Genomic DNA, 13,739 nt, shown 5'->3' on the forward strand with positions numbered 1-13,739 from the left:
ACCCGGTACCATCACCCTGGCAGCATGCAGGAGGGAAGGGGCACCTGCCATCCTGCTTTCCCGACAGCCACTGCCTTTAAAGTAGGGGAAAATCACTCATGGGGTTAAGGGTTTCCAGGTGATCCCAGGTAAATTCCTCTCTGGTGGGGCTACCCTGGGAGTGAGTACCTGTAAGCGTAAAATAATTCAGGACTGTCTTCCGACCAGCCCAGGCGCTTTGCTATTGTCTGGATGTGGAATTTCCTCTGAATGGCGGCCTCATAACATTCATTCTGGGTCATGAAATAATTATCCTTCAGGCTGCATTTTAGATCACTGTAGATGATGCTCTCTTCCAAAAAACAAAGAACAGAAGGCTTAGAGATCTGGGTGAGGTTCCTGGCACCTTCAGATCTTCCCACCCGCTTGCCTCATGGACGTGGAAAGGAAGCCAGACATTACTATCATTTTACAGACACAATGACCAAGCACCCGAGGAGGGAAAGTGACTTGCCCAAGATTACAAAGCTATGCAGTGGCAGAATAAGGACCAGCACACAGGTCTTCTTCTGCCTAGGACTCTTCTATCCTTCAGGTGGGCTCAGGGAATACGAACAGGTTTAAGACATTTTTACAGCCCAAAGGAATGAATCTCTAACGGTGGGATTTTGAGATCAAATTTGTTATTTGAAGTTGGGACTGCTAGCGAAGGGCTCTTCTTCCAAGAAAAGCATCCCAGCCTCTTCTTACCAACTTTCCTCCGGAGTGCGGTGTTCTCGGCTCCGCCATCAAGGATGTTGGTGAGCCGTTCCACGTTGAAAGACTGTATGTTCCTCTCACACTCTATGTCGGGGTGCACTTGCCTGCTCCAGGTATCCCCCAGGGACACTCGGTGCACTGGGCTGCCCATCCTAGCTGGGATCTGCTTGGTGCCTGAGGAGAGATACTTCTGGCCTCGCTGCTCTGAGCCTTGGCGGTTGTGGAGGCGGTGGGGGGTGGGGGGGTTGCTAAGAATGTGTGCAGGGTTTGCTGCGAAGAATACAGGTTCAGCCTGGCTGTGGGGGATGCACAGGGGTCCCGGGGGAACACAGGAAGTGTCCAGAGCTTAGTGTCCGTCAGGGGCTGCTTAGCATAGGAAACTAACCCCCCTTAAGTATTTGAGTGCCACCGTACCCTACCGTGCTGCCTGTGAGCACTTGGCTGGAATTGCATGCAATAATCGCTCAGTAAACGGTAGTTCAGTAGCTGTTTGTCGAGATTTGGGCAAGATCCGATCACAGAGCTCATGCTCTGTCCACTGCAATGTGTGTTCACAAGAATTGCCTGGGGGAATTCTCACAAAAAGTCAGTTAACTTCACACACGTAAAAAATATTTTGGTGAGCTTGAGCGTGTGGCCTCTAGCCACAGAGTGGGAGGTGGCCAAGAGTTGGACAGGGTCTGACCACAGAGCACATGCTCTGTCCATGCTATGGCCCTGCCAAGGGGACTCACTGTAGGGAGGGACCTGTGGTCATATAAGTCTTGGGCTCATTTGGCCCATTTCTGTGAGCTTTGAGGGGAGGAAGCTTGCCTCTGACCTGGGAAGTGTTCCCCCTGGGACCCCTGCGCGTCCCCCACAGCCAGGCTGAACCTGTATTCTTTGCAGCAAACCCTCAGACTCTCAGAAGCTCCTCTCACCCCACTGTAAGACAACCACCGGATATGGTCCATTCTGCTTCTTAGGTATCTCAAATCCATTTGTTCCATCCCCATGTCTATCCCCCAGGCCGCTATCACCTCTCACCTGGCCTCAGTGTCTTGACTGTCTGTTCTCCTGGCTGCCAGGCTGAGCTCTTAAACTGTAGTCATGTTGTTTCCCTCCGCTGCTTGGAATTTGCCCCTTGTGTCCACTGCTTGTAGAAGAGAGTCCATGCTCCCTGCACTGCCCTTTGTCCTGTTTCAGCTTACCTCCACACCTGGGTGGGGACTACCCCTCTCCTCCTGCCCTGTGCCTCTGCTGTTTCCCCCAGTGTTTTTTTTTTTAAAAGGACTGTTTTGTTTTTTAAATAATTTTTAATGTTTATTTAGTTTTGAGAGAGAGACAGAGTGTGAACAGGGGAGGGCAGAAAGAGAGGGAGATAAAGAATCTGAATCAGGCTCCAGGCTCTGAGCTGTGAGCACAGAGCCCAATGGAGGCCTCAAACTCCTGAGATCATGACCTGAGCCAAAGTTGGTGGCTTAACGGACTGAGCCACCCAGGCATCCTCCCCCTGGTGTTCCTGGTGAGACCCAGCCTCTAAGGACCCTTCCTCTAAGAAGCCTTCCTGGTGACAGCAGCACCCCTGGAAGAACTGAGTGCCCCTTTGCTGTCCCCTGGGGGCTATTAGAGTAGACAATATGGCTTATTTACTCGAATGTCCCCCTTCCAAGGCAGGGAGTGCCTGGGTGACCACTTCTGCTTTTCCTCGGATCCCATGAGCTTAGCTCTCATGTGGCTTGCTGTAACTCTTTCCTGCAGGCAGCCACTATTTTGATTCCTTTTCTTCTTCACCACAACCCTACAGATAAGGTATTGTTTTTACCATTTTACAGAGAGGTCAGGAAGGGAAGGAAGGAGACCCTGTAAGGTCACGCAGCACATATGGCAAATGGGATCCATATGCAGGCTTCTAAAACTCCTGAGTAGATGGCAGGGCCATGTGGGGTCTGACAGGGGGCCTGGAGGGTTCAAGGAGCCCCTATCATCTGCCCCCACAGAACCCCTGCAAGGTTGCCTCAATGGTCTCCAGTCTTCCTGCTCTACACCCTAACTGCTGCTGTCTCTTCGCTGTGCTTGAACACCCCAGGCCTCCCCAAAACCAGCCTCTGCCAGGCTGTATCCTCTGCCTGAAACACTCTTCTTCTGGAACACTCTTTCCACCAATGTCCTCTTGGCTCTCTCATTACATCCTTCAAGTCTTTGCTCAATATCACCTTCTCAGTGGGGCCCACCTGACTGCCCTCTTTAAAATCCCACGCCTCCTCTCCCTGCTCTACTTTTTCTTCTAACATACAAGGTAATTTACTCACTTATGTTCTTGTTTATTGCTGCCTTCCCTATTACAGGGTCAAGTCCAAGGGGGCAGGGGCCGTTGTCACATTACCCTAGTATCCTAGGGCCTGGCCTACAGGCAGGGTCTAGGAAATAGGGGTAGAAATGAAATGAAAGCAGTGCTCAGAGTCATTAGGAGTTCGGGAAGGGTCATTACTCAGGTGGGACAGTCCTTAGTCCCCAGTACTCAGGCTCCCAGTCCCTCCCCTGTCTCTCGGCCCAGCTCACCTGTGTCCTGTGTCTGTCCTGCAGGCTTGATCTGGCCTCTCTAGTGAAAGGCCTAAGTTTCCTATGGGTGGCCCAGCCCCTTTCTCCTCCCCTAGGATGAGCTGGAACAGGAAACACTGAAGGCAGCACTTGGCAGGCTGTCCGCTCTCAGTTGCCTCTGGTTCACTGTTGCCGAGCTCAAGTTTTTCCCCTGCCCCTCTGTCTTCAAGTGGGTGTGACCATGCTGTGCCAGAGCCAGAGCTGCCCAGGAGGATTTTTCCATGGAGCATCAGCCGCTGAGCCTCATCTTCCTCTTCCTCTCTCCACCTGCCTGGCCCTATGTCTCAGAGCCAGTTCCCAGGAACATGCAGAGATTTGCATTCTGTGCAAGGAAACACCACCGCCCTCCACTGGAGTCCAGAGGCCTGGGTTCAAATCCTGAAGATTTGACTCTGAGTTACTTCACCTCTCTGAGCTTCCCTTCCCTCGTCTATAATTCACGGGGTATAAAGGAAAGCTCTTGGTAAACTATGAAGCACCAGGATTTGTAACTTGAGACTATTATTGTTTTCTTGGTTCCCCAGGAGAGAATTTCTTAATTTCCAGGAGTGATGTTGAATGGTGGAACTTCTGATTCGCTGGCAGTCTGCTGGTGAGATATTCCATAGGCAGGTGTGTGAGCACTTGGATTGTACCAGAAGCATTGAGTTAATTTATTACCTATACATCTTTTTAAGTGCCCACCGTGATCTAAGCACTGGAGCATGGCAGGAAGCAAAAACAAAACAAACCTGTACCTGTCCCCTGACCTTGTGGAAACTTGGGACTAAGGGGCTATTGGGGAGACAGTAATCACAGTAGGAATGAGCAGGAAAACCTACATGGGACGCACACAGTCACTTCTAATGAGTTTATAACTTTTTTGAACTTAAAGCTTTATTGCCCTCTCCTCCTGCTCCCGCTGTTCCCCAGGCCTCTCCAGCACTACCTATCTGGCTCCTCTTTATCTTTTCATCTCACCACACTGTTTTAGGAAGTCACCCTGGTCTGGATTAGAAGTTCCTGGACCTGCTTTCTTAGCTCCAAGTTTTGGGTCTTTATGATATATGTATATTCGGTCTTTGTCCCCAGTTCCTGGCACAGAGCCCCCCAAACCCTTGCAGTCTCCTGAGTGATAAGGACTATCTTTTGTGTCTATGGATGGGGGCCCATAGGTAGCTTCAGGGTGGGGCCTGGTTGCTGGAAAGAGCAAATCTTAAAATTACAGCATTGGAATTTTTAGTCCTCCCCAGCACACCCTCCCCACCCAAACTCCAGGGAGGGGAGAGAGGATGCAGATTGAGCTAATCGCCAGCGGCCAATGACCCAATCGATTATGCCTGTGTAATGAAACCTTGGTAAAAATCCCTAAGCAACATGGTTTGGGGAGAGTTGGTGGACACGGAGGTGTTGGGAGGTGGCCCAGAAAGCTCTGTGCTGCCTCCCTTCCAACACCTTGTCCTCTGCATCCCTTCCAATAGGCTGTTCCCAAGTTGCATCCTTTATAACCAACCAATAACCGTAAGTAAAGTGCTTCCCTGAGTTCTGTGAGTCATTCTAGCAAATTACTGAACCCGGGGTGGGGGGTTGTGGGAACCCCTGAATTTATAGCCAGCAGGTCAAAAGTACAGGTGGCCCCTGGGATTTGCACTTGTTGTCTGACATGGGAGCAGTCTTGTGGGACTGATCCTTAAACCTGTGGGGCCTACACTAACCCCAGGAGTTGGTGTCAGAATTGAACTGAATTGTCGAACACACAATTGTGTTGGAGGATTGGTTGTTGGTGTGGAAAAACCACACGTTGGCGTTAGAAAAAGACACCACACCCTTGGTACACCCACTACAGTGGTGGGTATTTTGTCTTTAGCTATTGGTTTTTGTGTAAATCATTAATGAAAGCAAGCACTATGTTGTTCTTGGTCACCAATACAGTCCCAGCCCCAGGGACCCAGACCAGGTCTAGCCCAGGGTAGGTGCTCAACAAATATTTGGTAGATCAACGAATGAACAAAAGTTGACAGAAGCCATCCAGATTCTCTACCCCAAAGGCACAGCCAAACTTAGTGAAGGACTTCGGAGCTTTGACGTTTTTGGTTTTTTTTAAGGTGGAAATTGGTGTGTGTGTGTGTGTGTGTGTGTGTGTGTGTGTGTGTGTGTGTCCACCCTATTTGTACACAATTGTACACTTTGACCTGAGATCCAGCCCTGCAATCTCAAAGCTGGGGATTCTTCTGGGACTACTTGTACCAAAAATCTGTGTACCCAGCTGGGTTCCCAAGGTGATCCTGGTCTTTCTGCAGCCTTTCCTGATCTTTCCTGATGGACCTTTATCCTATGTCCTTCAGGAGAATAGTTGTTAATATCCAAGGAGCTCCCCACAGGTGGTCCTTATGTGAAAGGGTAGCTCTGCAAGGTGAACGATTTTTCTCTTTCCCTACGTTTCTGCCCTAAAATTTGGCTTCTCTTATGCTTAGCATTAATATTAGTATTCATTAGTATTCATACACCTCTGACCATCATTCCCTGAACGAATATTTTTGGAGCATGGGGCACTGCTTGTGGTGGGACCCAGAGTGGAGCCAGGTCTCTGTGAGTGGGGTGGGATGTTTACAGGTTCCCTCACTTCCACTGCATAGACAACCCTGGAAAGTGGGATGACTCTTTTCATTTTGCAGAAGTGGAGACAAGCCCAGAGAGGTGTTGTCATTTAACCAGGTTTGCACAGTAAGTAGGATGCAGAACTGGAATTTGGACCAGCTTTGCTGGCTCTTTATTTTTTTTATTTTTATTTATTTATTTTTTCAACGTGTATTTATTTTTGGGACAGAGAGAGACCGAGCATGAACGGGGGAGGGGCAGAGAGAGAGAGGGAGACACAGAATCGGAAACAGGCTCCAGGCTCCGAGCCATCAGCCCAGAGCCTGACGCGGGGCTCGAACTCACGGACCGCGAGATCGTGACCTGGCTGAAGTCGGACGCTTAACCGACTGCGCCACCCAGGCGCCCCATTTTGCTGGCTCTTTATATTTTCACAAGGTTGGGGAAGAAGTCAAGAGACCCAAGTGCCTGTTCTGGCAGGACTTCTGAGGTGTAGTGACTCTGGACAGGTGCCCTCTTCTTCTGGATCTTGGCTTCCCCCACTGTGGTGTGCGGTATCTTCTCTTTGAGGGGTCTCATCCCTCCCCACCATGTACTCGAGGTAGTGTCAAGCTTGTGTCTTGAGGAAGAGACAGACCCCAAGCTTTGAGATGTTGCTCAGCAGATCCTGCTGGGACTGGGAGGCCTGGACGCTGGATTCCCTGTTGCTGTTAGCAGTGGCTATATACAAGGTAGTGGCTCCAGGGAAGGTGGCCTTGACCCTACTGTTTGGAGGTGAAAGTTCTGGGTCCCAAACTGGCCTCTGCCAAGAACTTGTGCTGGCTCTTTTTTTTTTTTTTTATGTTGATTTATTTATTTTTGAGAGTGGGGAGGGGCAGAAAGAGGGAGAGAGAGAGAATCTCAAGCAGGCTCTGTGCCGACACAAACAGTGAGATCATGACCCGAAATCAAGAGGTGGATGCTTAACTGACTTAAGCCACCCAGGTGCCCCTGGGCTGCCTCTTATGATAGGCAGTTACTTATTTTTTCTTGGCCATAGTTTCCACATCTTGATTGTTTTGAGATTAAACTCAATGTTCTTTTAATATTTGATAAATTCCATGTTTAAAAAGTTTCTTCATCAACCTTGGAGCTGACCCTGCTCTAAATGTTTTGGATGTGATTATTTTATTTTATTTTTTAAAGTTTTAAAATTTATTTTGACAGAGAGAGAGAGAGCACGCGCACAGCAAGCTGGAGAGGGGCAGCAAGAGAGAGAGAGAGAGAGAGAGAGAGAGAGAGAGAGAGAGAGAATCCCAAGCAGGCTCTGTGCTGTCAGCATAGATGGGCCCAACTTGGGGCTTGAAGCAGTGCTCTAGGGAGGACTTGAACTCACAAACTGTGAGATCATAACCTGAGCTGAAATCAAGAGTCTGACACTTAATTGACTAAGCCACCCACGTGCCCCATGATGTGATTATTTTATTTTATTTATTTATTTTTTTCTTAATTTTTTTTTCCAACGTTTATTTATTTATTTTTTTGGGACAGAGAGAGACAGAGCATGAACGGGGGGCGGGGGGGCAGAGAGAGAGGGAGACACAGAATCGGAAACAGGCTCCAGGCTCCGAGCCATCAGCCCAGAGCCTGACGCGGGGCTCGAACTCACGGACCGCGAGATCGTGACCTGGCTGAAGTCGGACGCTTAACCGACTGCGCCACCCAGGCGCCCCATGATGTGATTATTTTAATTTGTTGCATCAAACTATTCAATTCTCTAGCTAAAATTTTTTTTATTTTGAAAAATTTCAAACCCATATAAAACAATATAACGAATCCATATGTACTTAACACCCAGCTTTAACAATTATCATCTCATCTTTCCCTATTCTTTGTGTTTTAACTTTTATTTTGAAATAACTTTAAGCGTGCCTGGGTGGCTCAATTGGTTAAGCATCCAACACTTGATATCAGCTCAGGTCATGATCTCATGGTTGGTGAGTTTAAGCCCTGCATCAGGCTCTGTGCTGAAAGTGTGGAGTCTGCTTGGGATTCTGTCTTTTCCCTCTCAAAATAAATAAACTTACTTTTTTTTTTTTTTTTTTAAAGAAATAACTTTAGACTTTCAGAAAGCTGCAAAAAAAATAGTAGTTTCCATATAACTTCCCTCAGCCTCCTCCAGTGTTAAATCTTACATAACCATAGTGTAGTTATTGAACCCAATAAATTAACACTGATCCAATACTATTCACTAATCTTCAAAAGTTATTTGAGTGTATTGGAGGGTCTCCAAGATCAATCTCAGGTTCAATGCTTTGCAAGAAGGACTCTCAGAACTCAGGAAAACTTTTATACTCGTGGTTATGGCTTAGTACAGCAAAATGATACAGATTAAAATCAGCAAAGGAAAAAAAAATATGTAAGGTAGAGTCCAGGAGGGACCAGACATGAGGTCCCAGTTATCCTCTCCCAGTGGTGCTGTAGGGACAGTTTTTAATTCTCCCTCCATGAGAGCACACATGAAATGCTGATAACCAGGGAAGCTCATCCCAGACTCAGTGTCCATGGTTATGGGCATCGGTCACAGAGGAATGGAATGCTGGTTACTCAGTCACTTAGTTACTTAGTACCTCAGTTACTCAGCCCCTAGCCCTCCAGAGGTTAGACTGACATAGCGTGGCCCCCATAAGTCACATTGTTAGTGTAAACTGCCTGGCAAGGCCAAAGGCCCTGGGTAGACAGAGACACTCTGTTCAGACAGGCCATTCCAAGAGCATAGAGCTTATCTCGCGGGGGCTGTGAGGGGTCAGTCCCTTCTTTGGAATGTGCAGGGTTTGAAGTCCTGATGAGTTAGCCATTTACTGTACATTGAGTTTTGCCACTTTTGCCACTAATGTCCTTTTTCTGCTTCAGGATCCAGTCCAGGATCTTTCATTGCCTTTAATTGTCTTATCTTCTCCAACTTGTACAGCTCCTCAATCTTTGTCTTTTATGACCTTGACATTTGATGAGTACTGGTCAGGTCTTTTCTTAGAATGTCCCTCAATTTGGACTGGGGTGTGAGAAGGTATGGGGTGACACATCCCCAAAAAGGGGGGTACTGGGAGAAGCAACGGCACTTTGGTTAGCCAGCCACGAGGGAGAGATGGATGCTAGACATGCTTAGGGACTAAGAGAAATGAATGAGTGGAGACATGGCTCGAAGATTAGTGACAGATATGACCAAGTAAGCTAGCAGGGAAATGGAAGACGAAAATGAACTTTTATTTTTTATTTTATTTTATTTTATTTTATTTTATTTTATTTTATTTTATTTTTACCAATGGAATTTATTGTTATTTTTGTTATTTTCAGCAATATAAGTAGCTTTGATATTTTCTGACAAACAGATCACACTTCAAGTGTCTCCTTTTGATAAAGCTCTTCTGTATCTTTCTTTTTTTTTTCTTTTTAATATAACTTATGGTCAAATTGGTTTACATACAACACCCAGTGCTCATCCCAACAAGTGCCCTCCTCCATGCCCATCACCCATTTTCCCCTCTCCCCCACCCCCCCATCAACCCTCAGTTTGTTCTCTGTATTTAGGAGTCTCTTATGGTTTGCCTCCTTCTCTGTTTGTAACTATTTTTTTCCCTTCCCTTCCCCCGTGGTCTTCTGAAGTTTCTCAAGATCCACATATGAGTGAAAACATATGGTATCTGTCTTTCTCTGACTGTCTTATTTCACTTAGCATGATACCCTCCAGTTCCATCCATGAATACCTTCCAGTATTCCATTGTATATATAAACCACATCTTCTTTATCCATTCATCAGTTGATGGACAGAAAATGAACTTTTATTGAGTGCTGGCCATGTGCCTGCACTTGCCAAACATTTTTTAAAATTTTTATTTATTTATTTACTCATTCATACAGTCATTCATTCATTCATTTAGTAATCTCCGCACTCAATGTGGGGCTCAAACTCATGACTCTAAGATCAAGAGTCACATGCTCTGTTGACTGAGGCAGCCAGGTGCCCCGTCAGACATCTTATATTTGTTAACCCAGTCCTGTCAGCGACCCATGAGGCTGGCACTATTGGAACCCTCATTTAACAGACAAGAAACTCAGACATGTTAAATAACTTGTCCAAGGTCACCCATCTGGCAAGTGGCAGACATGGATCCCCCACGTGCCAATTTGAAGTCTGACTTTGTAGCTTGGACTCTTAACCAGTCATGCTGTGCCACCTGTCAAGATATCCTTAACGGGGAGAGTGAGAGAGAGGAAGAAGGAACTTCCATCCCTTGAAATGAGCCAGGCCCTGGGCTAGGCACTTTGTGTCTGGTCTCTCACATTTTAGGACCTGCCGGGCATACGGTCAATGCTCAATGCGTGTTTCTCTCTTTCCTGCTCCTTCACTGAACTTCTTGGGCCAAGGGCAGGCATGTGAGCCCCTGTATCCCATTGGCCACTGTCTTTTCTCTGAGCTGTGAGTGGGGTAGGCCTGGATTCTTGTTCCTGGGGCCCTGTCTGCCAGATTGGTGCGGGCTGGGCTACCTGCTGTCAGGGAAGGAGAAGGAGGAAGGCCACAGGGCCTCAGCATGCTTGCAGAATGTTTCTAGCGACAGATGGGAAAACTTGAACGTGGGTGCTTTGCAAAACATCCTCTGCAGCCTCCACTAGCAAATGCTGCCAAGATAAATGTGCAGACTCTGGTCAGGCAGACGTGGGTTCACATCTCGCTTCCACCACCCGCTGATTGTGCGCCTTTGGGAGGTGGTTTTGCCTCTCTAAATTGTGGGATTCTTCACCTGTAAAATGGAGTAATGACAGTCCTGGGGGATTAAATGAGAGAATTTATATGAAGTACTTATCCTACTCCCTGGCACAGACACTGAGTATTCAAGAAGTGTAGATACCATTACCTTTGTCACAGATGTGGAAAATGTGGTCCAGCAAGTTGTCCAGGCTTGTAACAAGTAGGGATTGTCACAGCTGGGGCTTGAATATGGGTCTGGGCACAGGATTAACCCTTTTTTTTTTTTTTAATTTTTTTTAGTGTTTATTTTTGAAACAGAGAGACAGAGCATGTGTGGGGAAGGGCAGAGAGAGAGGGAGACACAGGATCTGAAGCAGGCTCCAGGCTCTGAGCTGTCAGCAGAGAGCCCGACGCGGGGCTCAAACCCACAGATCATGAGATCATCAGCTGAGCCAAAGTTGGACGCTTAACTGACTGAGCCACCCAGGTGCCCCAGGATTAACCTTCTTTACAGGGCAAGCCTGGGTCCATCCTGGGAGGGGGAGCCCTAGCTCGCTTGACTGTTGCCAGGCAGCCCAGGAGAGTTATCAGGGTCCTTCATTGGGAAATCCTGCTCATCTCTCTATGAGTCCTTTCTGAGAAGCAGGTGGGCACTCAGTGCCCTTTCTGGGTAAATGCCCCCTAATCGTCAACTCAGATCATCATTTGACAGCTGAGATGAGGGCAAGTAGCCATTGGGAGGTACAGGCTTCTGTTCTTACAATGCCAGCAAAAGGGGCACTGTGAGGCAAGTTCCAGGGGGAGCAGGGCAGCTGGGGGTTAATGGGTCTGGGGTCGGGTCAGGGACACTGAAATTGGCTACTCCTCAACCATTGGTCCGGTCCTGCTAGGGGGCAGGACTCCCATCACAATGGTAGGTTCTAGCATGTTGGTTGGCCACTGAGACTGGTTGGCTTTGGAGGTGGGGGCATGACATGTAGGCATTCCTCACCTCAGAACTCACATCAGTCTATGTTAGCCTGAGTCTGTTTTTATCTTATTTATTTTTGAGAGAGTGCAAGTTGGGGGGTGCACAGAAAGTGGGACAGAGGATCCAAAGTGGGCTCTGCTCTGATAGCAGAGAGCCCAATGTGGGGCTTGAACTCACGAACAGTGAGATCATAACCTGAGCTGAAGTCGGATGCTCAACCGACTGAACCACCCAGGGTCTGTTTTTATAGGTGGAGATCAGATCCCTCAAGTTCAGACAGAAGGTCTGAAAGTGAAGGTGAAAATAGGTCCTTGTATCTCATGGCAAAAGGTCAGAATGGCATAGGGGCTCTTTCTAAGAGCAAAGTCTAGCTATATTGGAGAAAAGGCAGACTTTGCTGACAGACAGCTCTGTGGGAATCTCCTCTTTCCCCAGGTATTGTTTTGTGACTTCTGGCAAGTCTTTTAATTTACCCTTTTAATTTACCTAAACCTTGGTTCATTAGTCTGCAAAATAGAATGATACTGAATTGTCATGGGCGGTAACACTGCTGGCCTTCCATAAATGCAGATATCATAACTGACACCCATTCACAACTTTTTTGTTCTAAGTTTATTTATTTTTGAGAGAGAGAGAGAGAGAGAGAGAGAGAGAGTGGATGTGTGCACGCCAGCAAGGAAGGGGCAGAGAGAGAGGGAGAGAGAGAGAATCCCAAGCAGGCTCTGCACTCTCAGTGCAGAGTTCGACACGGGGCTCAATCTCATGAACCGTGAGATCATGACCTGAGCCAAAGTCAAGAGTCGGACACTTAGCTGACTGAGCCACCTAGGCGTCCCAGCATTCACAACTTGGCTGGTTCTGTATTTAGCACTGGTCTGCCACTGCAGAGGGCTCTTTCCAAACCCAGACTGGGACTTGTGATCTGGCGGGCGTGAGAGAGGGCAGCCTCCTGTGAGAATGGGTTTGCTACTCTTGGCTCTCCATTTAGGGCAGGGTCTGATGTCAGAGCTACTGCAGCAGTGCTTTCCTTCTCCAGGGTCCCCAGGACTGGGTGATGGCCTGATCTCAGCCTTCAGGGATGATCTAACTCTCTGGAAGTCCAGTGGAAGTCCAGAGAGTCGTGTGTCCGGGCCACACAGCTCCAGTGTTGGTCTTGTAGGCACAAAGGTGAGTAAGGCCCAGGAGTACTGTCAAAAGCCCCAGAGGCCAAAGGAAAGCTTCTGGACCGAACTGACATCTCTGGGCCAGGGTCAAAACTGTGGAGGAAGGCGGCAGGCAGGTGATGGGGGGTGGGGTGCTGAACCTGGGAGGAGGCTGGATGTATTGCGTGGGAGAAGGGGTTTCCCACTTATTCATTCATTCAACAAACCTTTATTGAGCACCTACTCTGTGCCCTATGCTCCATGCCCTATTTTTAAAAAAATGTTTATTTATTTATTCTGAGAGAGGGAACATGAGCATGAGCAGGAGAGGGAGAGAGAGAATCTCAAGCAGGCTGTGCACCGTCAGTGCAGAGCCTGATGCGGGGCTTGAACTTAGGAACTGTGAGATCATGACCTGAACTGAAATCAAGAGTCGGATGCTTAATCCACTGAGCCACCTGGGAGCCCCACCCCATAGCCTATTTGGCCACGGCCTTTTCTCAAAGCCATAAGTGGGATGGGGCTGGATTCTTGTCTGTGGGGCCCATTCTGCCAGATTGGCACAGGCCGGGCCACCTTCTGTCGGGGAAAGAGGAGGAAGGATGGCCATTTGGGATGCAGCAGTAAACAAGACAGAAAAAATCTGTGCCCTCATGGAGCTGACGTTATAGCTAGGAGAGACACATAAGCTAAACAAGTAAAATATGTGTTTGATGGTGACAAATGGTGAGGAGGAAAACTCAGGCAGGGAAGGAAGGGATAGGAGGGGTGTAGGAGATGTTGAAATTCAAATGGGTTGACCAAGGAGGACCTCATTTAGAAAGAGCATCAAAAAAAAAAAAAAAAAAAAAAAGACCTGAAGACAGGGAGAAGACTGTATGACTCTCTGAGGAAAGAACACTCCTGGTTGGGGAACAGGAGGTGAAAAGGCACTGTGGTGGGGTGTGTGTGGTGGGCATGAGGAGGCCAGGCAGGCCGGGGCTACATGAGTGAGGTGGAGGGCAGA

General features: G+C 48.0%; 1 protein-coding gene and 1 long non-coding RNA gene across 5 annotated transcripts in view; one reads left to right on the forward strand and one right to left on the reverse strand.

Annotated features, from left to right (window-relative positions):
- Positions 1-3,406, reverse strand: part of ACOX2 (acyl-CoA oxidase 2) — a 30,856-nt gene extending 27,450 nt beyond the window's left edge. The window contains exons 1-4 of one of the 3 annotated variants that reach the window (XM_045493379.1): positions 3,280-3,370; positions 3,030-3,137; positions 730-912; positions 169-331 (exon numbers count right to left, since the gene is read on the reverse strand). In XM_045493379.1, coding sequence (XP_045349335.1) covers positions 169-331; positions 730-889 — 323 coding nt within the window. In that variant the 5' untranslated portion in view covers positions 890-912; positions 3,030-3,137; positions 3,280-3,370. Of the gene's footprint in view, positions 1-168; positions 332-729; positions 913-1,764; positions 1,970-3,029; positions 3,138-3,279 lie in introns of those variants that run through there. The other 2 variants (XM_045493378.1, XM_045493380.1) reach the window with 2 other exon arrangements.
- LOC123605805 overlaps positions 1-13,739 on the forward strand; it is a 114,669-nt gene that overhangs the window by 26,422 nt on the left and 74,508 nt on the right. The window contains exon 1 of one of the 2 annotated variants that reach the window (XR_006715890.1): positions 4,639-4,818. The exons of the other annotated variant lie outside the window; for it this stretch is intronic. This is a non-coding gene — a long non-coding RNA (uncharacterized LOC123605805). Of the gene's footprint in view, positions 1-4,638; positions 4,819-13,739 lie in introns of those variants that run through there. 2 annotated transcript variants of the gene reach the window in all.

Source organism: Leopardus geoffroyi, chromosome A2 (assembly GCF_018350155.1).
Source record: "Leopardus geoffroyi isolate Oge1 chromosome A2, O.geoffroyi_Oge1_pat1.0, whole genome shotgun sequence".
Lineage (NCBI taxonomy): Eukaryota > Metazoa > Chordata > Mammalia > Carnivora > Felidae > Leopardus > Leopardus geoffroyi.